The following is a 13,972-nucleotide window of genomic DNA, read 5'->3' on the forward strand; positions in this document are numbered from 1 at the left end:
AAGGATTAATCAGGGATGAGAAGAAAAAATGAAATCCAGAGAACTCTTAATTTCATTGAATTCAATTCAACAAACATTTATGTGCCAACTGTGTAGCAAGTATCATAGATCTAATACAAGTAAAAAAGAAACTGAAAAGTCCCCACCCTCAAAGAAATTTTCATTATATATGGATTCATCTTGGAATAGTGGATGGAGGTCCCTGGTCTTGGAAGTGGAAAGAGCCAACAAAACCCGCCTTAGACTTATCTATTTTAAATTATGCATTTAAAATGTTATTCTGAAAAAGGACTCATACACTTCACCAAATTGGTCAAAGAGGTCCATGATGCCCCCTTTCTCCCAAAAAGGATTGAAAGTTCCTGCTATAAGGGGTCCCATATCTGAATCCCATTGGTGAGATGGAAATGTAATTAGGAAAGATAATGTGGTATGCTGTATTATATGATCCTCTTAGAACTTTAAAATGAGATCTAGGGAAATTAAGAGGTAAGATAGAGGAAACTTTATGCCAAAAAAAAAGGAAGAAAAAGTTTGACTTCTATTCATCATTTCAGTAGAAATGCAACCTTCTGGAGCTGCAAAGCACAGGTAGGTAAGAACAGTGAAAGAAGGAAAGAGCCTGTCTTGTCACTGGACCGTAGTCCAATTTGATAACAAGAATGTGTTTTCTGTGCAAAAGCAATAACGATGGGGCAATCCTGGGATCAGAGCAAGCTTTTTCTGGGGCCTCACCACCGCTATCTAGGTGGGTTCATTTGACCACTGTTTCTCCACTGCGAAGCACACTCGAGACAAAGATAGGAAGTCCCCCTCCTCCTCAAAAGTGCTTTGTCATTTCTTCTCCCTTAACTGAAATTCCAACCCCAGTTCAGGAAATGCCCTAATGAGCTACTTCTCTTTTCACTCTTCTGAACTAAGTGGATTCCAACAAGACCATGCCATCCATTATTCATGGTCCAGTTTGGAGCTGTGGTTTGTTTCTTTCTCCTGTCCCTTTTTGCATGCTGCTGCTTATGTCCTGGTGGCAGGGAGTATGAATCGGTCCTGCCTAGTGGAAGTGATAACAGTGATAGAAATCCAATCAGTGCCGGTAGGTATCTAGCTGAACTGGCTGGTTAATTTTCTGTACTTTAAATAAACTGATGACCATTTTAATCAATGCCTGTTTTCTGTTGCAATGTATGGCTTGCTTGTAATTCAAGGATCATCTTGAATGTCAAGGAGGCAACTGGATATTAGAGTTGTCAAGCTGTGATTTCCTGTAATTCTGTTAAAATTGATCTTGTAAAATAGCTTTGGGTTGCCTTGGCATAATCAAGAACATGGTGATCTCTAAGATTTTTGGTTACTGAAGCAATTTATTTTTTCTTCCTATTCTGATGTTCACAGGTTTCTGAAGGGGGAAAATTCTTTGGCATTTCATTTGTGGCAGTACAATTTAGAGATGGTAATTTATGATTGCATGTTCATTCCTATGTATAGTTCTGGAATTTATTTTAATGAATTTCTAAACTATTTGACACCTGGAAATATATATCTATATATGTACATATAGACACATCTGTATATGTATATACACACCCACACTTTTGAAACATAGCAAAAGACTGTTATATAGTCGCAATATGTTTTTTAATGCAGAGACTAAGATTTTTGTTGTAATTGAAGTTTTTAATTAAAATGTTGTTGTTAGGAAACAACTTTTGCTAAAAGTATAAGGATTTTTTTTTAAGTAATAAAGGTAGTATAGGATGTTTTGAAATTTCTTTGTTGTATGAAACCTAGGCCTGTTATAGCTATTTCAAATATTACTATTTCCCCAGAATTTCTGATTTGAAATGTCAATTTAGGGTTTAAACAAGAGACTCAAATCCAAACCTGAGGTAATGGTTAATTTATCCTGAGTGACTTAGTTATTTATTTACTATAGACTCCAGTGAATGTCTAACTTTGTAAGAAACTTCAGGAGTTTTCTCTGAGTCAACAGAGGCAAATGGAAACTGAAGGCTGAGATTTTTATCAGAAAATTTAGAATCTCTTTGAACTTGGATTTCAAATCCAAGTCAATATATGAAAAATAGTTCCTTTATAATGCTTTTTAAAGAGAAATGTTTTTTATCATTTATTAGGGAATTACTTTTAAAAGATCCCAAATTTGACAATTCAGTTTGTACAAGTAAAAGACCTTCACATATTTAAAATCAGTATTTCCTGATAAAAACTGATTTGTTTATCTAGTTCTTTAAACCTTGCAAAGTGTTTTTTTATACTTTGTCATTTCAGTTTCATGCCAACTGAATGTTACAGGTGTTGGTATTCCCAATTTACAGAGGAAGAAGTTATTAAGTGACTTGACCAGGCCCACTGTCTTAGGTATTTTTGAAGTCAGGTCTTTCTAATTCCAAGGTCAAGTACTTTCTCTACTGGTTGAGGCTGCCTCTAAAGTCTGCCTTACTGTCTGTGACCGTCAAATTCTTAGGTTCATGGAAAGGAAATCACATAATTCTAGAAACCCGCAACTTTTATTGAACTGAAACTTGGAGTTGGTAGTTAAAAGAAATGAAACAAGCTGAATAATATTCTTAAAAGTAGCCTTGGCTATTTTTTTCCTGTGGCAAAACAGTTTGCTATGTCTCTTTCTCAATATTTGAGGGGTTAAAAAGATACTTGAATATGGTAATTAAAGTTAGCATAAGGAAAAGGTTTAAAGGAAGGGATTATTGTTGCTTGGTATAGGACAGAAAACAAGTTAGCCACAAATACTTTCAATTGAGAAAGGGTGATTAGGAGAAGAAAGCAGTCTTATCTGGTAATTGCAAATAATCATACATCTAGAGCTGGAGGAATCTTCAGAGGTCATGTAATCTAAATCACTGATTTTTACAGAGAAGAAAATTGAGACTAAAGGAAGTTAATTTTACCTAAGATCACACAGGTGGTAAACTTGAGAAGTGAGATTTGAACTCAGACCCTCTGACTACAATGCAATGCTCTCTCCATTATATCAAATGATAAAATTCTTTGGATTGGACTGATAATTAAATATGTCATGAATATTTTTGGAAAATATATGCAAAGGGAGAAATGAAAATAGATCAGTCCATGCCATAAAATGAAATTCCATAGTTTCCAGGTCTGATATAAAACTAGTTTAAATCAGATGTGACTATCGGATAGCAAATTTCAAAAGAAAAAATGGAATTGACCAGTTTTAGACTCCTTTAAAGGGCCTTTCATGAAGTATATAATGTACAAAGCAATTACACTTAGTTGCTTTTTTAACTGCAGAGCAGCATTTCCTTTTAGCTACAGAATGATAGGGTGGTGCTCAGCAAAATAACAGGAATCAGCCATAGTAGAGAAAAAATGGGCTTATGAGAAGAGTTTGGAGCTGTAGAACTCTGATTCCTTTTAGAAAAGGGAAGAAAAAGAAGACATTATTGTAATCTCAAAATATGTAAAAAAAAAATCCATACTCTAGAGAGCCCGAACCAATGAAAAGTCAAAGGAATTTAATCTCTTTAAAGATATTCAAATATCATCAATACTATCTCTGAGAGTTAAGATTAGTAAAACTTGAAAACTGAGATTGTCTTTGGGAGAGGGCATAGGTTTCCTCTATCCTTAAGAGGCATTGGGAAGGGTCAAAATATGCTGAGGGAAGAAACTCTTGGTCCCTTTTTGTCATAAACATAGTAGAAGAAAGTTATGAGACTATAATGCATGGAAGAGTTTTGTTAATCAGTAGGGGAGTTTTCAAATGACTGAGTAGTTGAAATATTGAAATAACTTAAGGTAAGTTGTAGAATCTCCTTAGTTGTAAAATTTTAAGAATGGATTAGATAACCTAAGGCAATGCTTTAAAAAAATTAATTGCTATAAGAAAACAGCAGGGAATTTAATTTAATGATCCTAAAAATTTCACTAATTGCTATTTTTCTCATGCTTCTTTACTTTGAAAGAAAAAGGAGAAAAATTAAATTAAACCAAAGATAGAAGTTGAGGCTAGAAAGCGATATAAGGTGATAATAGACATTAATATAATTAAAGAAATCCAAAGCTGGACCTAGAATCAGGAAGACCTGAGTTCAGTTCAGTCTGACATTTTTTAGCTATGTGACCCTAGGGCAAGTCACTTAATCTCTCTTTCAGTTTCCTTATCTGCAAAATGGGGATAACCTTCCTCCTAGGGTTATGAGAATAAACTGATTTCCTTTGCAAAGTGATTTGCAAACCCTTACAACCCTATATAAAGTTCTTTTCATCTTTCCCTTATAGTACTTGCTGACTATTGTACAATATGTAGGTCAATAATATATATACATACATATATGTATATATATTAGATAAATGCTAATGATACTAATGATCATCATAAAGATTTTTCCCCAGTTAGTTGAAATTTAGATTGTCTATGAGATATTGAAGTAGATGTCTCCAGGTTTTCTTTCTTTTCCTTCCAGGTTACAACTACTTTGGGAAGGTAGGGATAGAAAGGGATAGGAATAGAGAGAAGTCTTTCAAATGCATATGTCCTTCTTTCTCTGATAATCTCTCATAAAGTCTTTACCTTATTCCTTCCTGTCCTTGAATTTTATTTCTTAGTCAAGCAATCATTTGCAAACACATAGTCTAGAGTCTATTCTGTACTCAATTTAGACTTAAACTTTATAAAGAACAGAATCTAAATTTCTTTGCATAAACCTTAGCAAATAATAATGGAAGCTGGCATTTATCTAACTCTTTGAGGTTTGCAAAGCCCTTTAGTGGCACTATCTTCATTTGAAGCTCACAACAATCCTGTGGGGGTAAATTCTCTTAACTATTCTTATTTTACTGATGAGCAAAGTACTACTCAAGAAAATTGAAGTGACTTGTCCAGGATCATTGAAGCAGAACTAAATTCAGCGCTCTATCCACTGGACCACCAAGCTGCCCACATGAACTTTGGGGGTTTGATGTCTTTCATTGATGGCCTCTGGTCTAGCTCATGAGAAATAGATAAAACTGTAGCATTAGTGGTAGGAATGGCCATAAGTATTGCCAGGAAGATGAATCACCTTTGTTAAAGACAAATGGTATGGGTCAGGAGAAAAGAAAAGAGAGAGAGAGAAGAGATGTATTGTTTTTGTGTGTGTGTGTGTGTGTGTGTGTGTGTGTTGGATTTCTTTGGATCTTTGTGAACAAAACATGAAATGGGAAGTCAAAAATTTAATATCTTGAGTCCCAGTCAATCCACAGCCTTGCCATGTGATTATGAATAAGTTTCCCTGATGATATTAAGAGTTGAACTACCTTCTAGTACAGGAAGGGAATAGTCTGGGAGAAGGGAGAAGTGATAAAATCTATCTCTATACAAAGTCTGAAAAAAGATTTTCCCCCATTTTGTGAATTTCCATGATACCCACTAGAAACCTATTGGATTTGTTGGTCAAATCCCAAGCATGTCCTACCCCTCCCCACACCTCCATGCCCAGCATTCTTTGGGATATGATGCTCATCTTGTCTCAGGATACTTTTAATATAGCTATCGTAAACCATCATCCTGAAACACTTCTATATAGGGTTGAGTATAGCTGTGGGGCTTAGTGGAAATGATCTTTTTTAAGTATCATCTCTGAGGAAAGGACTAAAGTTCCTAGTCATCTTCTTCATTAGTACAGATATCCAAAGAAATGTCTAATTTTGCTTTCCTTTATTGCCTTATTGCACTTTCACATGTTCTTATTATCATTGTCATATCCAAGAATTGTGTGCATGTGTATACACCTAAGGATCAATATTTGGTCTTTTCTTTTCCCCTCTTGTAAATGTCATTTGAGGATCTCATCAGCTTCCAGTGGGTACAGTTATCTTGTCTCCACATATTTATATATCCAGTCTCTTGCCTTGTCTTTTGTTTTTACCTTGCCTTGACTCTACCCAATAGTAATCCAGCCTCCATTTGGCTGTCTAAGTGATTTTGACAAGTCTGCATGTGTCCCTTCTTAAGGGGAAGACTACAGTTACTCCCTTTTACCTCCAGGATCAAATTTAAAATCCTCTGTCTAGCATGTAAGGGAAAGGAATCGTGCTTACTATGTGCTAAACATAGTGCTAAATACTTTAAAATATTATCTAATTTATATATGTTTAAAAAGGAAACCAATTATTATATTGAAATGAAATTTCAGTGTTTTATATTGTGGGATTTTTTTCCCATTTAATTTTCTTCCTTTCACTCACATCTTAAACCATTTCCTTAGTATAACAGTTCCTATGCCTTTCCTACTAAACAATCAAGCCTTGAAATTAAAAACTAAGTGAACAATTGATTAGCTTACTTAAATGAAGTTTAAATGTTTTTCTAAGTACATAATCTTCACAATGATCTTGTCAGTTAGATGGTGTTATAATCTCCATTTCACAGATGAGGAAACTGAGGCAAACAGGGTAAGCCCAGGGTCACACAGCTAGACCATGTCTGAAGTCAGATTTGAACTCAGGTCTTTCTGATTCCAACTTAGCGCTCCATTTGCTGTGCCACTACCTGCTTCTAAAATTTGAAATAAAACACATGGATATTTATATTTGTACAGTGGATCCTTCCTATCTTTCCAGTCTTCTTACACTTTGCTTCTCTCATGCAATCTGGGATCTATTTAGACTGGCTATCACTGCAGAGAATATTTCCTCCAAACCTCTGAACCTTAGTTTCCATAACTTCCTTCAGGTCTCAGTTCACATCTTTCTTCTATAAGAGACCTTCCCAGCAGCTAGTGCCTTCTCCTCTAAGATCACCTTTGATCTACTCTGAATAGTTTGTATGTATGTCTGTAAGCTATTTACATGTTTTCTCTTCCTTTAGAAAGGGATTGTTTTTACCTTTCTTTGCATTTCTAGTGCATTTCTTAGTGCCCAGCAGATAGGAATGGCTTAATACTTGATTTATCAATTGACCCACTCCTGTTCTATTTTCAGAATTCTAACCTTATTTTAAGCTCTGATGCCTTACGTTTACTTGGCACATTATCTATGGTAACATCTAATATTATATTCCCTAAAACTTCAAATTGACAGAAATATTTGAATTACTTATGGATTTCAAGGAAGCATTTGAGTAATTTGGAACATAAATTTTAAAAACAGAACTGATTCCTGTTGTCAAAGAGCTTGTAGACTACTAAGAGGAATTAACATGTACACCAGTCAGTCAAAATATAAGCAAAGTATTTTTTGTAGTATTACTAAAAACTGATGGGAGCTGAAAAAAATTTCTTTAGGTGGAATAACTTGAGCTAAACCTTGAAGAAAGGCATGGATTCTAAGAGGAAGGTGAAAGGAGAGTATGTTTGAAGCATGGGGACAGATGGAATTGTGTGGCATCATAGATAAACTTCTAGTCTGGAATGAGGAAGGCTTGAGTTCAAATTTAGCCTCAGATGCTTGCTACCTGTGTGATATCCTAGCCAAGTCACTTATCCCTATTTGCCTCAGTTTCTCTTCATCTCTAACATGAGCTAGAGAAGGAAATGGCAAACCATTCCAATACCTTTGCCAAGAATACCCAAAAATGGGGTCATTAAGACTAAGGTCACTAAAATACTACTGAAGGACAACAATACAATAGGAATGAGCAACTCAATCAGTTAGTGTTTAGTGTATAATAGCAAGGACTTGATTGTTTAGTAGGAAATACATAAGAGTTGTTATAGTAGGGAGAAGGTTTAAGATATGAGTGAAAGGAGAAAATCAAAAAGAAAAGAAATTCCACAATATAAACACTTGATTTTCTTTTTAGAATAAGGGAAAAACAGAAAGAAAACTGATTGAAAAATCATTTCTGCTACGTTAGAGATTTCTAGATGTATTTTACTGAAAGTGACCTCTATACAGAATAGACGTTTTTAAACTGGGATCCATATACTTGGATAGGAAAACATTTTCATGTATGCATTTCAATATAATTGGCTTCCTTTTTCAACATATATTTTAATTTTTTGTACTTTAAAAGCATCATTCTGAGAAGGGATGCATATTGCAAAAGAAGGTCATGAGCAGAAAAAAAAAATTAACAAACCCTGTTATAAAGTGTGCTCAATGCATCAGAGGGCCAAAGACCCTCACCAACTCAATAAGATAGAAGTAATTTTATGAGATATATTCTAAAGGTCTCTTATGGCACTAAATCCTTTGATCCTATCTATGAAATTCTATCTTTGCTTTTTTCCCATTTATTTAATAATAGCAATAGCAATACACTTGTAAAATACTTTGCCATTTAAAGTGGTCTCTACTACCAATAATCTCCCTACCTTTACCTCCAATAACCTTGTGTTTTAGGTGAATAAGATATGTTTGGGGCAGCTAGCTGGTATAATGAATAGAGTGCAGAATCTGGAGTTAGGAATCTGTCCTCAGACACTTACTAATTGTGAGACCCTGAGAAAAATCACTTAACCCTGTTTGCCTCAGTTTTCTCATCTGTAAAATTAACTGGGTAAGAAAATGGCAAATTGCTCCAGGATCTTTGTGAAGAAAACCACAAATGGAGTCTTGAAAATGACTGAACAAACCATAATAAAGGCAGGCTTAATTCTGTAGGCATTCTACTTGTTATATGATTTTGGGGGTGAACCAAGAGAGAGTATTCACACCTTTTTGGGTTTTACATAATTTAGAAAAAGAAAGATTTGGATTAGATGATGTACAAAGCCCCTTCTAGATTTAACCTTGTGATCCTATGATTTTCCCATTGTATAACTAAAGAAACTGGGACTTACTGAGAGTGTGTATTTCAATCACTCAATAAATATTTATAAAGCCCTGGGGCAAAAGACAGTACCTACCTTCTAGAAGCTTACAATTTAATCAAGCAAACAAATATAAACAAGGCAAGCTATATTGAGAATTAATATGAAATTAATTTTAGAATAATAAGAGAGATTGGGAAGGCTTCCAGTAATAAAAAAAAAGGTATTTTAGTAGAAACTTAAAGGAAGCCAGAGTGATCGTAGAGTGAAGGGAGAACATTCCAGGGATGAGGAACAGTCAGAGAAAAATGTATCTTTTTTTGTGGAATAGCAGAAGTCCAGTGTCACAGGATCAAAGGGTATGTACTGGGTGGTAAGGGTAAGAAGACTAGAAAGGTAGGAGGGGATTGGGTTAGGATGGACTTTGAATGCCAGAGGATTTTGTATTTGATCCTAGAGGCAATAGGAATGCATAGGAGTTTATTGATTGATTGGGAGGTGATATTGAGAGGTGATGAAACACATGATCTGACCTACACTTTAAGAAAATCATTTTGGTAGTTTCAATGGATGGATTGGAGAGGGTAGAGATCTGAAGCAAGCAAACACACCTCAAGACTAGTGCAATAGTCATACCTCCAAGGTATGAGGCAGGACAGTTAGGTGACTCAAAGAGCTCATCTGGAATCTAGAAGACTCATCTTCATGAGCTAGCGTACTGGGCAGTAAAATCTGATTTAAGGGACAGTTTCATTTCATATCACACTTTGGCTTAGAAAGTCTTTTTTTGGCATTCATAAGAACTAATTTGCCTGGTGTTTGAATCCTGGAGTGAGTCACTACTGGAGCCTTCGCAGAGTTACAGTATTCCTTCTCTTAATTCAATTCTCTTCTTTTTTAATCTTGTCTGTAGCTTGTTTATACTTATTTGTTTTCTTGTTATTTCTCCCATTAGATTGTAAGCTCTTTGAAGGCAGGGACAGTCTTTTGCCTTTTTATGTATCCCCTCATCCCATATCTGCATGTATGGTAGGTGTTTAAATGTCTATTACCAGGAGTGATAATGTGGAGTTCTTTAGGCAACTTTAAGCTAGATTGAGGAGGTTTGGTTTGGTTTGGTTTGTTTCTTTTGTATCAGAGGTACAAAAGATCCCACTGTCAGACCTTTTATTTAGGAATATGAATTTGACATCTGCTTTAGTGAGAAAGTAGAAAGAGAGAGAGAGAGAGAGAGAGAGAGAGAGAGAGAGAGAGAGAGAGAGAGAGAGAGAGAGAGAGAGACCAGTTAGGAGTCTCTTACAATATTTAAAAGATGATGAGTACCTGAACTAGGCAAAGATCCTAAGAGTAGCTATGAGAAACTCATTTAAGAAATTTGGGGGAGGCACATATGTGGAATAAAGGAGAGAGGATTCAAAGCTGACTCTAGGCTTTAGAATCTACATGAATGAAGGTCTGATGTTTCATAAACTATAGGGAGAGGTAGCATTTGTGGAAGATTGCATTTTTCAATTAATTGAATATGATATATCTAAGGGACAATTAAGTTGAGGTATCCAACAGTTGGAAGCTCAAACTAAGCTTGCCTGCTTGCCTGCTTGCCTGCTTGAGTATTCTGGAGAGGGAATTTAAGCTGGCAGATAGATAAGATAGCTTTTGTGGTCCTTCTAATTTTAAATTTCTATTTATCTGCAATTAGAATATTGGTAAAGAATTAGGTCTAGATATCTAGATTTGGGAGGCATCTGCATATCGATGGTAATCGAATCCTTAGGAGATTTTGAGTGAAGAGCAAAAATAGAGCAAAAGACTTCAGATAGCACCTTGAGTGACAACTACAAGAATGGAGCAGGGTATAAGGGAGAGGTTGGTGGTTGATAATACAACAAAGGACAAGGAATGATCAAACAGACAAGAGGAGGTGAACCAGGACAGAATATTATTACAATCCATACCTTCAGGTATGGAGGCAATAGTATTAAAAGCAACAGAGAGATCAAGTAGAATGAGGACATCATTGAAGAAAAATATATGAATACCATATTGCCATGGCTTAGATACAATCTTATTTTGTGTGAGAGACACTGATTGGTAACAGACTCAATTTTATTAATTTTATATTACTTCAAATATAGGTATTTTTCTGTTTAGAGAGAAATTGGTAGAATCTTCTCATGCCTGAGGTCACCTTTCTACAACCCAAGATATTTTGAAGTAATATTTTACAAGTAATACTTTACAAGTCTAATAGCTTCTTCTCATACCTCACCCTTCTTGATTTCTTTGCAGCCCTTGATGTTGTGGATCAGCCTTTTCTAGATACTCTTTTTTCTAAGCTTCCCTATATTGTTCTTTCTTGGTTCTTCTCCTAGCCAGATCTTTCTCAGTCTCACTAGTAGGATCTTCATATATACAGCTCCAGTTTTACTGTGGTCGTCTATGGTCTGCCAATCATGCTTCTACCTTTCCAGTTTTACATTTAACATCCCTCTTGCCTCCCATCTCACTGCCTTGGGCATGTCACTGGCTATTCACCCCTCACCTCCAAGTCTGCAATGCTTTCCCTTTGTATCTCTTCATGTCCTAACTAAAATCTCATCTTTTACAGGAAACCTTCCCTAGTCTCTCTTAATTCTAGTATATACCCTTTGTTGTTTGTTTCCTATTTATCATGTAAATAACTTGTTGATAAATATTTTTCCTTTGCACTCTCCTTCATTAGATTATGAGCACCTGGGGGTGGGGTGGGGAGAGAGGAGACTGGGGGGTGTTTTTTGCCTTTCTTTGTGTTCCATCTATCATGTTGTATTTTAAATGTTTGTTAACTTGATATTTATAGGAATGTGTACTAGTAAAATGTCACAATTTGATAAACATAGTTTTGGGTTAACTTTCTACACCATTGGATAGAACAATAGTCCCTTAATCTTTCCTTATTCTCCTAAAAGTCTCATTTTTTTTTTATTTTGATCACTCCTTTCTAGAGCTTTCCCCTACCCATCTGGACCCTGCTAACCTAAAGCAATCTATAAAATGTGCTTATTCTGATTAGTACCCTAATCCAGTCAGGAAATAAGGAAGTTCTTTAGCTTTAACTATGATCCCTTCACCTCTTTAACTTTTTTAACCTTCACTTTTTTAACTTTAACTTCTATATTTGGTTACCACTCTTAATTAACTTAACCTATTTTTAACTTTCATTTTAATTTCACAAATCTTTTCTTAAGAAATAGATATTAGGCATGAGAAGAAGGATTTTAATGGAGACATCGTTTCCTAAGGAGTTTGATTAAGTACTGATCAAATTTCCTTCCTTCCGGTAGGTCTGCAAAGAATTTTAGACTAGAGAGATTTATTTCTTAATGTTTTCTGTTGAACCAAAAGGGAAATTGTTAATATGCTTCCACAATAGGAAATAGAAAGGCTATTGGGTTTAGCAGATATCAATGGCAGCCCTAGAAAATGCAGCTTCAGGAAGAGTAAAGAGCTCAGAAGCTAGAGTTTGATAAGTGAGTGGTTAAGGGAACAGATTGTGTAGATAGTTCATTCTTTGAATTTAGTTATAAAAGTAGGAAATACAGAATAATTGTTTGAAAGGATTTTTAACAATAGATAAGACTTGAACATGTATATGTTTGTAGGATGATAAAGCTAAGTAAATATCTGAGACTGGAATTCATGTCTTTCTAACTCCCTAGCATTCTATCTCATTTGTGCCTAACTGAAGCAACAAAAAAAGAAAATGCTTTGAATTGTATTATTTTACTTATCTGATCAAATGAAATTATTAGTTCATCTAGAAAAGAACTTTTTTTTGTGACACAAGATTCAAGGAGATAATAGAGATATTGGGCAATATGATCACAGTGTGTACAACTGCAGTTTTGTAAGATACAGGAAAATTATTAACAGACACTTCTCATATCATTGGGATATAAAAACTGAGAATATAATATTAAATCTTATGAAATCTTTTGTAGCTCTTAAACTCTTAGATATTATGTTCTGATATCTAGCTCTATATAGGGATAGAGTTTAACAAGAAACAAGTAGCAAGATTGGATAGATAACATGTCCATTAGACTATCTCAAATGACAAATCAAGCAGTAGGCAAGTAGCAAATCATAGTCTCCTCACTTTTAAATTCTCTGTAAAGAGTCTTGCAGTCAAAATTGTATACCATAGATTTAAAAAAGTGTTTTAATTAAAAGAAATGATAACATAAGAATTGATTTTCTTTTTGAAAAATTTAGAAATCAGACTTATTTTCTCACCCACACAAAGGACATTTCTTTTCTGCATGGAGGTACACTCTAAGGGTGACTTCAAATAGGGCAAACATTTGGAAAGGTAGAATCATAGATTTATATCTGCAAGGATCTGAGGTCTATGAGAAGTTTAAGTGATTTGTCCAAAGTCTTGCAATTAATAAACTTCAAAGTTGAGATTTGAGCTCAGTTTCTTGACTCCAAACCTATATATGCTTTTCACTTGATTACACACTTGTCATTTCTGGTTGAGAATTTAGAATTTTACACCATGAAGAATAAATGTAATGACTCGAATGTTTTAAAGGAGAGGTAATATCAACTGTTGAGTCAGCTTGATGGTGCAGTAGATAGAGTGTCTTAGAGTATTCAGCCTGGAGTCAGGAAGACCTGAGTACCATATGACTTCAGACACTTAACTGCCTTTGTGACCCTGGATAAGCCACTTAACTCTATTTGCCTTTTTCCTCATCTGTAACATAGCCTGCAGAAGGAAAAGCAAACCACTCCATTATCTTGGTTAAGAAAATCCCAAATGGTGTCACAAAGAGAGAGACACAATTGAATCACTAAACAACAAACAACACCTAACATAATATTAACAACTTTGGACCATCCTATTTCTCCTATGGACTTGTAGAGGTCTGATTTTGAGTTAGTCTACATTCTACAATACCGAAATAGAATTATCTTGATTTTAAGCAATTACCTAATTAAATAAATGGCTTGACCTGCTGGCTAAAAGCAGCTTTCTTCCCATTGAAACAAAGGAGAAAGCCTAAAAATAAAATGACTTTCAATGTTATAGAGTTGGATGAAAAGTTGTTCTTTCTGATTCTAATTAGTCAATGGACAGTTTTCCAGGATAATATCTTTAAATGCTTAAAACAAATAAAATTCATAGGTTAAAAGAAATCAATTAAATTGAAATACAGTCATCAAGATATTTAAAAAATGATTTCAGGTAC

The 13,972-nt window shown here is 34.8% G+C and overlaps 1 protein-coding gene across 3 annotated transcripts in view; it reads left to right on the top strand.

The window, feature by feature from the left end:
- The first annotated feature begins 878 nt into the window (after positions 1 to 878).
- TFEC (transcription factor EC) overlaps positions 879 to 13,972 on the top strand; it is a 92,229-nt gene continuing 79,135 nt past the window's right edge. For all 3 annotated transcript variants that reach the window (XM_074193860.1, XM_074193861.1, XM_074193862.1), the window contains exon 1: positions 879 to 1,093. In XM_074193860.1, coding sequence (XP_074049961.1) covers positions 887 to 1,093 — 207 coding nt within the window. In that variant the 5' untranslated portion in view covers positions 879 to 886. The remainder of the gene's footprint in view (positions 1,094 to 13,972) is intronic.

This window comes from Macrotis lagotis, chromosome 7 (genome assembly GCF_037893015.1).
Source record: "Macrotis lagotis isolate mMagLag1 chromosome 7, bilby.v1.9.chrom.fasta, whole genome shotgun sequence".
Classification (NCBI taxonomy): domain Eukaryota; kingdom Metazoa; phylum Chordata; class Mammalia; order Peramelemorphia; family Peramelidae; genus Macrotis; species Macrotis lagotis.